Source organism: Rhopalosiphum padi, chromosome 1 (assembly GCF_020882245.1).
Source record: "Rhopalosiphum padi isolate XX-2018 chromosome 1, ASM2088224v1, whole genome shotgun sequence".
In the NCBI taxonomy this organism is placed as follows: Eukaryota; Metazoa; Arthropoda; class Insecta; order Hemiptera; family Aphididae; genus Rhopalosiphum; species Rhopalosiphum padi.
Window position 1 is genome coordinate 8,797,598 of NC_083597.1, and position 14,423 is coordinate 8,812,020.

A 14,423-nucleotide genomic window follows, 5' to 3' on the forward strand; every position below is an offset into this window, starting at 1 on the left:
GATTTTTTTTATACTTAGAATCCAAGAAGTATGTCAAAATCATTTCAAGTCACCTCGATTGATGTAAATGTAGTGATTGTATATTACATTAAAATGCATATATTATAAATTTTATAAATAATCATAAATAAATGAGTATTTAAGTAGGTACCCATTATAGGCCCTCCAAAATATTTAATTCAATACTAGGTCATCCAGCTGAGATATTTAGTGGTACTTTAAATCGTGATAATACTGTATATAAATCATGAGCTTACACCAATATTTCGATAAATATTTTGGACAACAAAACAGCTAGGTAGCGAATTTATACAAATGGAAATACGTATAAAACTATATACTAATTCAAATGGATTTTATTTAAGGAAAAATGTTGGAGAAATTCAGAAATAGCTATAAAGTTACAATCAACTATAGTATTATATACACAAACTATAGGTGTAGAAAATAGAATAAGACGTCACCTATTTGAACCTGGTTTAGATACGTCTTCTAACAAATAATTGGTTTGTAGTGTATTATATGTATAGGTCTAGCCAAGTATATTAGTATAACTAAATGCCCATGTAAATCGGTGTAAGTGAATACCCTAGGGCCTAGGTCACGGAGACACGACTTGGGATAAATTCTATAGAAGGTAATCTCAAATGTAATTTTGTGATTAGATGGATTATAACGATTAAGGAGTGGATGTTTATGCATTTATCATATTATTTAATAACAACTAAATTAATGTGGAGTATATAAGATAGAAATTTGTTTCATCACTCAAGGAATTCAAATTTATCAATTTAATTTTGCATATTTTTGTATATTTGTTCGATTTTTACTTGTTTGATTATAATTCTATATTCATCATGCTTTTAGTGCATATTTGAGGTTTTTCGTATTATATTAACGGATTTGGGACGACTAAAATTAATAGATCAAAATGTCCCGCGGCTGTAGGCCTATGTACCTAATATTCGTGCCAACCGGGAAAGCCCGTTTTCGCTCGTATCGATATTTGATTTCTAATATATTCCCATGTATATTATTTTCAGATTAACACAAAATTCAACAGCAGTTTGCAAAAAAATATCTTTTTTAATTTTTAATAATAATACAATTTATTCTTTTTTTAAAATTATTAATAATTTATTATTTTTAATTTTTAATAAATTATTAGCATATTTTTATACTTTATAGTGCATAATTGCATGCATATTTTTAAATTTTTTGGAGCATAAACATCCGCTCCCTATAATAACGATGTTTGCACCACTGATTTTATAGCTCTATATAGTCCATATTTAGGTGGTCTTATTTTAAATGCGTAAAAGTTGAATTTGAGAGTCTAGCCGTTGGTCATCAACCGGTGTAAATCGATACCTGACAATGCAATCTGCATACGGGGGATTGTCCTACCTCCTGACGTCGTTAGGCGGACGCTGTTTTGTTCTTAAAATATTTAAAGTCGAATCGCGTTACATTATCAGTAATCAATGGTAAAAATCAATTTTCACGCAACAAAACTTACCATGTGGGCGAAATTAATGAAATTAGAACTTTGATTAGGCCCCTATTTTGAAATATATTATAAAACGTATAAACCTATATAGTGGACGGCGTACGTGGGCTATATCGTTTATCTACACCGTCGAATATAAATTTAATTACTGGGGAGCGGGAATCACAAAATGACGGAGACGCGCAATCGCGCAGAACACGCACTGAATTTTATTTTTATAGTTGCGAATTTGCAATTGTTGTGAAACGTGTACAGTGCACCTAATTTGCAAGGTTTATAGATTATACAGGTTGCCTCATAGTAAAGGTTATAAAGTAGAAACTAGACATAATTTGTGTATTTTCTTGTATATGTATATACTTACCTAATGTTGATATATATAATATATATATATATATTGACCGATTTTTTTTCGTTTAATTTCAAACTGTGCTAAAAATAATATGATTAAAGACTACAAAAAATATTGAAACAAAATTATTACGAAAAATTTTTAACTAAAAAATAAAAAAATAAATATTTATATTATAAAAAAATCAAACTTCACATTCGAGACAATTTTGCCTTATTGTTTATAGATTTTCTGAAAAAACCATAAAAAGTAGAAAAACTGGTCAAAAAAGCAAAAATCGTAAAAAAAAAATGGAAATATGCATATTTTTAAAAAATCGTCGAAAAAAGCAAAAAAAAGCACTTTCAAATTTCATAATAGAACGTGTTTTAACATGACATACACTTTCATAGGCCATAGCACTCTGCTACATTTTAAATCAATCCATAAAAATAAGCAAATGCTTAAGGTCACGAGCCCTGGTTATTAGTGTACCTAACTATAATTTTTAATCATATATTAAAATATTTTCTGTTTAAGAAAGTAGAAACCTATAGAATTATGTATATATTCAAAGAATACTATTCATAATATTATACTCAATACAATTTACAAATAAAGTGTCGACTGATTATAAACAATTGTAATTATTACTAAATGTGTAAAACTACTAAAACTTTAAACCCAATAATAAAATATGATACTTTAAATTCATTGTATTATCAATCCTCATACTAATATAAACTAATTTTTAAAGTTTTCAGTTTTCTCATGAATGAAAAATATATTCCAAATTATAATCATAGTCAGAATCAATAATATTATTATTTATTAGAAATATATTCTAATATATAATAAATTAATAAATAATTGTACTGTAAATTGGTATTGTTTTATAGGTGCTTCTAAAAATGTAATGTTTTAATACACATATACTATAATAAATATTTTAAAATAGTTTATTAACATTAACATTTTTGTTTTTATACATATTTTGTAAGATAATTCATTAGATACATTTAATTTCATATTTTAAAATATTATTATACAATTTTTGGGGTTTTCAGACATGGTATATGATGCAAATAATGATAAATGTAATTAATAAATTATAAATAACAAAAGTGGCAAAAACGCACGTGTAAACTATGTAAACAATTGGAAATTCTCCTACGGATGACGTCACGGTCCGATTTCTCCCACTCCCGTTTTTTCAGATTTTCGATATGAGGCAACCTTTATAATCTATAAACCTTGCCTACTTTGGTCTGTGACATGAATTAAGATAGTCCGTGTCTGTGACTTATCAGTTATCAATATCAATTATCATACATTTAAAATTGTTCAGTTTTCTCTGTTTCAGTATCTTAGTTAATTCGTTTATTGTTGTTGTGCTAGACCGTTTAGTTAGTGAGTACCTATTTATAATGAATTCAAACCAAAAAAAGAAAAATATAGATGCTAATGAAAGAAACGAAGATGGAACTAATTTAGAAAACAGGAAGTGTATCCCGTGGTATGGGTTTGAAAAATATTTCAAATATGTTGAAGAAACCGACGAAAATTTTAAAGTATTATGCTTATTATGTTTGCCATCCAGAAAAACTAAAAGTACTTACTTCAAAAAAATCATCCACGAATTTAAAACGACATAGGTATATATTAATTATATTATATTATTAATATTTAATAGGTGTGTAATATGTTGTACTTATTATAATTATCTGTACAATTAACTGATTTATTTCAAGTTTTAATAATATTTTTAATTTCCATTTACTGTCGTAATACGGTGTTATTCAAAGTAAATGTAGGACGTGGGTGTATTATTATATTATTGTATCTATGTAATGTGCTAATCACGTATGTCAATAAATATAATATAATATATAAATATATAGTTTTTATACTAATTTCTAAAACTGTGTGGTAATTACTAATTACCCAGTAAACATGTCAAGGCTACGAGACGTCAAACTTGGGTATAAATGTCTATGTGAAAGTCTCGAATGTCTATGAATTATACACGTCTAGCAAAATACTTCTATTAGACACATAGAACAATATTATTGTAAATGTATTTTTGTAGATAGCTTATATATGTATAATAGATGTACTATATTAATATTTTATAGCCGCTATAGCAGCTGCGCAGCGCTGAGCTTGGAGTGCGGAAACTGTAGTAGACTGTAGTATGTAATTTGTAGTGGAGGGGCCATGTATCTCACTATCAAATGTTTATCAATAAATAACAATATAAGTTATCACAGTGACACTCACAGTCTACACTCTACTCAATAGTAATACTTGATATTATTATGTTATTATTTATTAATTTATTATTAATTTAATATGGGTATTTTGTTATTTAATTTATCGATTGTCAGAATGTCTGATAAAGCGATAACTCTCGTCGTCACTCACAGTTTTCACACTACTTTGTACTTTGTGTCTACGTACTGTGGTTTATTTTATTCTGTAACTGTGACCTAGCAGTGTACGGTGTACAACATCAAGATCAGCCTCACACCAAAATTTAAATTGATATTGTAAGTATGCCTAAACATCCTTTTAAAGATGTTTACTTAGGTCGAGCTCAATGTTATAGACGATAAAATAGTATAAATGGACTAAACGGCCCTGAAATAATAAAAAGTACTGCAACACCAGAACATTTAATTGAAAAAATAGAACACGAAAATAGTTTGAACGATTTTAACATTACCTCCTATGAAAGTGATATTAAAACTATCTCATCTGAAAGTGAAATGGAAATGGAGGGTAGTAGTGAAATGTATGAAGAAAATGCTCTACAATGTAAACTAGCACATTGCGTTTTAATTAACTGTGTCCTTCTTAATGTAACTACCCAATTACTTAAAATTCTAAATGAATGTAATCCATCTGATGTGATTAAACTTCCTGCGAGAAGTTTGTTAATATAAATTATATTTTATTTATCAGTACCTAATATATTTTAATTATAGGAACATATGAGGAAGCTAAAAGTAAATTACCAAAATATGACAATAATGATGATGCTGAAAGCTCGAATATTGAAAACCAGGGTCGTGGAACGTGTAAGAAGAAACGCAATACTGGAAAAGGAATTCAGATTGAGAATCAGGCAGTCATTCACCATCAATGATAACTATGCCAGAACCAGAAACCAAACCAGCTACTTGGATAAGATCCCTTGGTATGGATTTTTTTATGTGCTAGGTTACAAGGTATTTAAAACTAAATAATGTATGTTACAAAATTATTGCTTACTGACTTATCAATTATTAATATCAAATGTAATTGTAGATCAGCTACCAACAGAAACAAATTCTGACAATAGTTAATCACCACCAATGTTTGAATATTATAATGAAGGTAAATATTTTCTTCTGCATAAGCATAAATGTCATACATCTTATAGGTATGTGTTAAATATTTATATTTTATTTCGTAGAAAATGAACAGTGTATCAGCCTTCATCACCCGGAACCGTGGACTTGTCTCATACTACAATACATTTATTACAACAGCAAATTTTGTTAGTCCAACAAATTGTATGAGGTCAACAGATAACCAATAAATTATTAACAAAATTAATCATGAGCAACGGAGAATATAATCCCAATCAACAATCAAACAAAAATGTTCTGAACGTTTCATTCTACCTGCTAATTCTATAGCTGAAGTGTGTGATATTGAAATAAAATTGCAATTGTACTTGGTAAGACCATTTTTAACTTAAAAGTGTTACTTACTCAAATTAAATATACTATTATTTTAACCTTTCAATATGTAACTATGATGAAACATCCAACAGGATCCGAAGATGTGGTTAGATGCAGAATTAAAAATTGGTTACGCTTAGCATCAACCCGGGACAAATATAATAATAATAAATAATAATATTAAGTGGTATTGTGGTTGGTAGGTAGTGTATGTACTATGTACTATGTAGTGTATTATTATAATTTATAATTTGTAACAGTTTTTTTTATTTTTAATTTGACTAAATATAAATGTAAATTTTATTGTCCACATCATTAAAAAAAGTTTAAAATCTTTCATTACAACAGTTTAATTTTGACTTAACATGTTTATTGTTAATTGTTATATTTTATCATAATATAATTTACATATTATGTATTGTATTTTATGGGAGTGCGCACTTTTCCAATTATAAGTTATTATTTATTTATACTTATTAAAATTAATTAATTTTGTGTAGGTATTAATTTTTGTTTTTGAATATATTAATTACATTTAATTCCTATCCAACTGTAAACATGTACTTTAAGCTTAAAATATATAATAATAAATAAGTGGACTTATTAGTCAATAATGGTAAACATAAAGATTATAGTTTAAGACGAAAGACTATATTAAATTAAATTATATTAATTAGTCATGTATCATAATCCTATACAAATAATAGATATTTTATATACATCTAAAATGGTAGTCTGTATACCAATAAAAGACCGTCTTAAATATGTATTAACAATATTCACTTAGAGACTTTAAATAGCTGTCTCATTTAGACTTATTTTGGAACATAATAAGAACATCCATTATGCATCAAAAATAGATATTTTGATCTAATAAATGATATATAATAGATATTGGCATGTTTACTGGGAAGTTATCTACCTACTTTATTTATGTAGATAATTTAATTATTTACTCTTTGGTAGGTAAACAATAAAAATTTAACTACCTAAAATCTAAATATAAATTACTTACTTATTTTTTTTCAGAAAGTTCATATATATATAAGTATGCAAAAAAGATTTTAGAGAAGCGTATAAGATATGGCAAGGCGGAATACTTTATCAAATGGAGAGATTACAGTGATTCGGAAAATTCTTGGGAACCTATTGAAAATCTTGATAGTGAAGATTTAGTAGAAAAATATGAAGAAGAAATAAAAAGAAAAAAGCAAGCCATCAAATTCAATTGATTTCGAATCTTCTGATAATAATAGCTAGTACTGAGTATCAGAAAGTAGCAGAAAAAGTTGTGGCTGTTAAAATACATGCTGGCCAGATTAAATTATATCGTATTAAATTTAAAGGAATTAAAAAACATGTTGCAATAAAAACAAATGAAGCTGAACAATTATACTCAAAACTCGTTGTCAATTACTATGAAAAATTATTGCTACGGAAAAAATATTTTCTTAAAATGTATTATTATTTCAATTTATGTTGATAAGTAACTAATAAGTAATTAATTTTGAATTTTTTCGTTATTTATTTGTTTAAATTGTAACGCAATAGTAAAAAAAAAATATATAAATGCTAATTTAAGTTTATTTACTTTGTATTTGGTTGTTTAAAATGTAGGTTAAACATTCAATACTATTTTATTTTAATAATTAAAGCATTTTTCACCATTTCTTATCTTTTATTATTATTAGACAAAACCTTAGTACTTTAGTACCATAAATTTTTTTATATTATTTATATATATGACTAACTAGTATGCCTAAACGTGCTGATTTTCTAGCAAGTGTCCCTATAAATATTTTTATTATTTCAGGTCATAAAAATATACCGATTTTTACTCAGCATCTAGCTTTTAACACAACTTCAAATAATTATTATTTTATTTAACATTTTATATTAAAATTAGTGGTAATTGTAGTCAAATTTATTCAATACTATGATCACGCTTTTTAATTGTAAGAAATTTGACAAAAGTTTTAAATATGTATTTAACAAGAAGATTCAAAACAAACTACATATTCATATTCTATAATTGGTTGTTTATAATAATAATATAATAAGGGTATCTAAAATCGAATCTAGTTAGGTGTGATGCATAATATTAATGACTCATTGTTATTGCTCAATTAAAATTTAAGAGAATTAATTAAAAACCAGAGCATGTTTAATTAATCACTAAGAAGTTAGGCCACAATCTTTTTATCACTATTTTAAGTATGAAAAAAAGTAGATATATGTATATTATATATATTTAAAAACTAGTTTGTTCATGTTTTAAGAATAATTTCATCTTTAATGCCACCTGCCTTTTTGTACCAATATGTCAGCACATAGATTTTGAGCGAGGCATATGCCTAAAATCTGAAATTTAAAATAAAATAATATTAATACAAATATTAAATTAAAAATAAGAATGTTATACTTTGAACTAATAGCAAATTAAAAACATTTCAATAATAATTTGTTTTTAAAACACGCACAAACTTTGTAATGTTTGTACCAATATCACTATTAAAATTTCTGCAAATAACAGCCAAAAAATCTAATGAAATTGATAATTTTTTTAAGAAAAAGATGCAAAGGATTTAAAAGTAATTTTTGTTATATTAAATTTTATTTAAAGTCTCAGTTGAATATATTAGGAAATAAAATCATAGTTTTCAATTCCAACTGAATTTAAGTCTTCAATAGAAAAGATTTTTTTCGACTGGTCGGCTGTGTGCATAATGCCCTAGTATTTGATTAACTTTATCAATACGAAATCCTTATCAAAATGTACCTCAAATAACATGTCAGATATTAAAAATATAATTCAGATAATTAATAAATTGTTAATGCTCTAAAGTCTAAATTGTATTTTTATTATTGGGTTGAGTCGTATATTTTTATGGATTCTTATATTTACTGCAGGTTGATTCATAATAAAAATTTAAAAAATTTAATGAACGACCCAATGAACGCGTTTATTTTTTTGAAAGAACGAGAACGTGAACGAATCCATTTTTTTTAGTGAACGTTCCGAACACGGCTTTTTCCATTAAGCGAGCACGTATAATGTTAGTGTTATTTATTCTATAGTAATAAGCAGCGACTTTTAAAAAAAAAAAAATTGGCGGGCTGGTATCGAGAATTCCATTTTGATGATAAAAGTGTTCGTAACATCATGCCATATACTGTCAAGCTTGTCGCTCCGAAATAAAGAAAATAAAAGTGGAAAGGTGAGCATTGCTTCTATAGTGTTGTATGGTGATGGGCTTCTTTTGATTTGTTTTTTTTATTTTTTAATTATTTTATAATATAGATAATATAGATAGAAGGTAGTTGTCCAAAAATAATAAGAGCATCAACCGAAAAATTTGTTATATTGATTATGGAGAATTGATAATAATGCGCATGGATCGGGGGGTTTTGATCCGCTCGTGTTATAACAACAGTATTATATCATACTCAACTTTGAAATTGTATTTATATCTAATAATATTATAATATTAAAAATGTTTGAATTCGGCGGCCAGTGATAATGTGAAATGTGTTGATTATTCCAAGCCGAATTGATATGATATTTTTCTTCCATGATAGTGATATAAACCGTTTTTTTTCTAGTGATATAAACCGTTTTTTTTATTGTCTGGTTAACAACGACCCGGTGGAAGGAAGCCTAATCAAAATCGTTGGCGTGAATACCATTTTTTTTCCGTTACAAACACAATGTCTTTAGTGTTGGTATCTCTTGTCCCATCATCATCTTTTATTAAATTGTTGAGATTGTATATATTTGTTCTGTTATCTGTTGTTTGTCGTTTGATGATTCACCGTTTTCTTTCATTTACTCGAGTTCCGCCACACGGTTGACATCTCCAACGCCATAAACTCATTTCAGATATTTTCATTGACAAATCTTCGATATGAATCCCAGGTGAGTAACAACTATAATATTTATGCACATGCACGAGCTTCCGAATTTCCGGTAACTCGGTTTTTACTTGCTGTTTTCATTGTTTGCAAATGTTATCCGTCCCCATCTTATCTGCACATGACTGAGGTCTGAATAGTTTTTTCAAAAAATACCATAATTATTTAATTTATAGTTCATCGGTAATTCTGGCAACGTCACCGCCGTAATCATTATTCAAATGTAGGTAATTGTGGTTATAGGTAAATGTTCGACCAAACAAATAATAAATCACAAAATCCATTTCGAATTTATAATGGATACCTATCTACATCAACAACTTTCTATCGCGTAACTTGATAGTTGACAGTGTTAAGTGTTATGTATTGCCATTCTGTTATTTTGTAGTCCTAAGTGACTAAGTAGAATATTATGCAATGCACATACGTCTTCGCCGCAACTGTCAGGATCGACTAATTGTTATACAAATAATCATCGAAGTCACGTTATCATATACCTATCAAATGAATAAACAATAATAAAAAAACTATTTTTTACTGCATGCATATATACGTGAATATATCATATAGCTACTAACTAATTTACATAAACTACCTCTACAGGTGGTTCATGACGTCAAGTTAACGCTCTCCGTGTCGCACAAATTTATAGAACAACCCCAACCGGCTTACAATGATAAGATGAGGAATTTATTTTGTTCTACAAATATACAATTTTTATTTTATAATTTTAATTCAATTTTTTTTTAATAATACTAAATAAAAGTAACTAAAACAATGTAGTGAATCATAAGCATAATATTCTGTCCATGATATAAATAATATCAAACAAATTGTAGGATTTGTAAGGCATAACACTTGTAGAGGTTACACAAACACAAAAAAAAGTTTAGTAACACTGTTTGGTAGTTTCTGCAGCAACCTATTTTAAATACATGATGAATCTATTTTGATGTTTCAATTATCAACATATAAATTTTATTTTATTACAGCCCAAACAAACTCACTGAAAATAATACAGATTCTAATTCAAATAATGAAAAACAAGATGAGGAGTATGTGGTGAAAAAGATTTTAAATAAGCGTATACAGCATGGTAAGGTGGAATACCTACTGAAATGGAAAGGTTTCAGTGATTCGGAAAATTCTTGGGAACCTATTGAAAATCTTGATTGTGAAGATTTGATAAAAAAATATGAAAAAGAAAGAAAAAGAAAAAGCAAGCCATCAAATACAATTGATTCCAATTCTTCTGATGAGTCTGATAATAATAATACTGAGCATCAGAAAGTAGCAGAAAAAGTTGTGCATGTTAAAAAACTGCGTGGCAAGATTACATATTGTATTAAATTTGAAGGAATTAAAAAACCTGTGGAGATCAAATCTAAAAAGGCTACAAAATTATATCCACAACTCATAATCAAACACTATCATAAAAAATATGTATGGAAAAAATAATTAACTGTTTTAATCAAATCCTAAAGTAAATATCTTGAATTATTTTATTTTTTTATTATATGTGACAATTATGCCTTACAGAAAAAAATAAAATACTTAAATGTTAGCAACTTAATATACTTTCATAAAATAATTAACTATTTTTATTTCACTGATACAATTTAATAATAGTGTATTTTTAAAATGTATTAATATTTCAATTTATGTTGATAAGTAACTAATTAATTTTGAATTTTTTCATTATTTATTTGTTTAAATTGTAACGCAATAGTAAATAAATATATATATATATATATGCTAATTTAAGTTTATTTACTTTATATTTGGTTGTTTAAAATGTAGGTTAAACATTCAATACTATTTTATTTAATAATTAAAGCATTTTTCACCATTTCTTATCTTTTATTATTATTAGACAGAACCCTAGTACTTTAGTACCATAGATTTTTTTATATTATTTATATACATGACTAACTAGTATGCCCAAATGTGCTGATTTTCTAGCAAGTGTCCCTTTAAATATTTTTATTATTTCAGGTCCTCAAAATATACCGATTGTTACTCAGCATCTAGCTTTTAACCCAACTTCAAATAATTATTATTTTATATTAAAATTAGTGGTAATTGTAGTCAAATTTATTCAATACTATGATCATGTTTTTTAATCGTAAGTAATTTGATAAAAGTTTTAAATATGTATTTAACAAGAAGATTCAAAACAAACTACATATTCATATTCTATAATTGGTTTTTTATAATAATAATATAAATATAAATCGAATCTAGTTATGTGTGATGTATAATATTAATGGTACGTTGTGATTGCTCAATTAAAATTTAAGAGAATTAATTAAAAATCAGAGCATGTTTAATTAATCACTAAAAAGTTAGGCCACAATCTTTTTATCACTATTTTAAGTATGAAAAAAGTAGTTATATGTATATTATATACATTTAAAAACTAGTTTGTTCATGTTTTAAGAATAATTTCATCTTTAATGCCACCTGCCTTTTTGTACCAATATGTCAGCACATAGATTTTGAGCGAGGCATATGCCTAAAATCTGAATTTTAAAATAAAATAATATTAATACAAATATTAAATTAAAAATAAGAATGTTATACTTTGAACTAATAGCAAATTAAAAACATTTCAATAATAATTTGTTTTTAAAACATGCACAAACTTTGTAATTTTTTACCAATATCACTATTAAAATATCTGCAAAATAACAGCCAAAAAATCTAAAAAATTTATACTTTATTTAGGAAAAAGATGCAAAGGATTTTAAAGTAGTTTTCGTTTAATTAAACTAGAAAATAACATGAAATATAAAGATTGTATTGGCACCATCAGTAATCAGAAAATTAATAAACAAAAATATAGTTAAATTTGTAATTGCTACATTTTCAAGTAAACTGTAAACTATACATCCTTATTCTACCAAGCAGGTGGTCTTTAGGATTTACAATTATAATATCATTACTATTTTATAATAAATAAATATTCAAGTGTAGTTATTGGTAACTCAAACATTTAGATTGCTGTTGATGAAACATAGTCATCTCTATCTTTTAGATTAGGTAAGTAAAGAACTTCCTAAAACCAATCACTTTACAGTATCTTGTGACAGCTTAAGTATATTATAGCCTACAGGTGGAAATAATGTTAATCTTGAACCAATTATTACAAGTTGGTGCACATTGAAAGAAGCAGTTATATTTAATACAAATAACTATGAGTATATTAAAACTTAAATAGAAAAACCAACAATGATTCATCAGCAAGTCTAGAGTTGTAAGAAAATGCTCATTTAAAAAAAAATTAACTTTAAAGGACAAATTCGAGTAATTACAAATTTAAGAAGATACCAAAATGAATTTACTATGATCATTAAAAATTATGAGAAATATAATTTCAGAACTATCAAATATTAAATATATATAATTTCAATTGCATCACAAATATTAATAACCTACCTTTTACAATGATTTAAAATAAAAAAGTCAAAAACCATTTTTTCAAAAAAATTTTTTTAGTTTGAAAATAGCCATTTTGTATTGAAACAATACCACAGAAATGTGATTGGGAATGAGAAGGCATTTTAGTATAGCAGCACTTGCTTTCATTATCAAAGAAATATTATATAATGTGTTAAATAAAAAAAAAACTTCAAAGTCGGTAGTTAGAAAATAGAGCTAAACATATTTCATTTATATTTTATTATTTTTACAATTTGACTCATTTTTAATTATTTATTATTTTTAGTTGATATATTTTTTTTTAAGATACATAATTCTTTGTATGTCTGGTTTAAATGAATCTGCGGAGTATCATACTATTTTTGTGTGTGATATTGTTTTACTCATTTTGAACGGTATTGGGTCATGTTTATGCTGTAATGGAAAGCGCAGATAAATAACTATGTAAAATGTTATTGAATTTTATATTCAATATTATTTAAAATATATAGGTTAAGAAAAAAAAAACAATGTTTTAGAAAATATTATAAATGATAATAACTGTAAAAATATCAATGAAATATGCAAAATGTGCATTTTAAACTTACCATCATAAAGTTCAGATTTCTAGCTAGACATGCTATTATCTGAGAGCATATAAAACTATATACAATTCCAACAACTTCCGAGCCAATAAATAAGACCTATGACCAGTTAAGAAAATGGTAAGATACTAGAATCTGTAGTCAAGATACTTAGTATTAATTAACACCATAGAATATATACATGTTTTATATCTATGATTAACACGAACCTTGTTAATGCAGCTTTTATCTTAGTTGTACATTTCGTCGCCACTACGCAGTACGCAATACGCATTCAATGTGTTTTCGCTACAGATTTCTTAAGTATAGAAGTCTGTACTGTGGGTAGTTTTCGTCGTTTTCGAAGACTGATAATCTGTCACTGATTGCACAATGTAAATAAAGACTGATAAGTGATAACAATAACAAAACTACTTTAAAATTATTATTAATAATATGACGAAAATGAAACCTAAACAACGCTTCAGAGATGGCTTTGTGCGTCAATATCACCACCGCTGTGCCTGTTGCGGCAGACCGTATTCAGTAATACGCCTATTACCTTTATTATCTCTGAAACGAAATTATCGCGGTGTAATTACGGGAGAGGCCGCATTATTTTTGGTCATACATCAATTATTGCGGCGAAAATGACAGGTAGAGAAACAAAAATGTATGGTATAGAAAAAAGGTATACATTAATTGCGCCGGTCGATATTCTGATGTAAATATGTAATACATTGTTGTATGCAACTGCACCGAGTGCACCGAAAGGTTCCTAAAAATATAATATATTGTGTGGCGTGTGCATAATATTATTGTCTATTACCATTTACTATTGATTTTAGAACTTCCAGATAAGCCTTGTAGATCATTTGGTAAATTAGTAATTTTCAAGTTGGTGACTAAATTTTTTAACTACGAATCTGTTTTTAAGT

At 26.6% G+C, this 14,423-nt stretch overlaps 1 protein-coding gene and 2 long non-coding RNA genes across 5 annotated transcripts; 2 read left to right on the forward strand and 1 right to left on the reverse strand.

Annotated features, from left to right (window-relative positions):
* The first annotated feature begins 3,203 nt into the window (after positions 1–3,203).
* LOC132932010 (uncharacterized) lies at positions 3,204–7,117 on the forward strand. 2 transcript variants are annotated; one of them, XR_009662802.1, is made up of 5 exons: positions 3,204–3,496; positions 4,829–5,071; positions 5,151–5,219; positions 5,299–5,565; positions 6,599–7,117. It is a non-coding gene; the product is annotated as an uncharacterized LOC132932010 (long non-coding RNA). The 2 variants fall into 2 exon arrangements; XR_009662803.1 differs by lacking the exon at positions 6,599–7,117 and adding an exon at positions 5,662–5,767.
* Positions 7,118–9,191: 2,074 nt separating this feature from the next.
* LOC132931795 (chromobox protein homolog 1-like) lies at positions 9,192–11,232 on the forward strand. The gene is made up of 2 exons (XM_060997812.1): positions 9,192–9,485; positions 10,474–11,232. The coding sequence occupies exons 1-2, from the start codon at positions 9,475–9,477 to the stop codon at positions 10,937–10,939; spliced, it is 477 nt and encodes a 158-aa protein (XP_060853795.1). The 5' UTR covers positions 9,192–9,474; the 3' UTR covers positions 10,940–11,232.
* A 683-nt stretch (positions 11,233–11,915) lies between these two features.
* LOC132925740 (uncharacterized) lies at positions 11,916–13,897 on the reverse strand. Of its 2 annotated transcripts, none has more exons than XR_009661389.1 (3): positions 13,716–13,897; positions 13,510–13,605; positions 11,916–12,003 (listed from the first exon to the last, which is right to left on the reverse strand). It is a non-coding gene; the product is annotated as an uncharacterized LOC132925740 (long non-coding RNA). The 2 variants fall into 2 exon arrangements; XR_009661388.1 differs by lacking the exon at positions 11,916–12,003 and adding an exon at positions 13,208–13,336.
* Between the last annotated feature and the right edge of the window lie 526 nt (positions 13,898–14,423).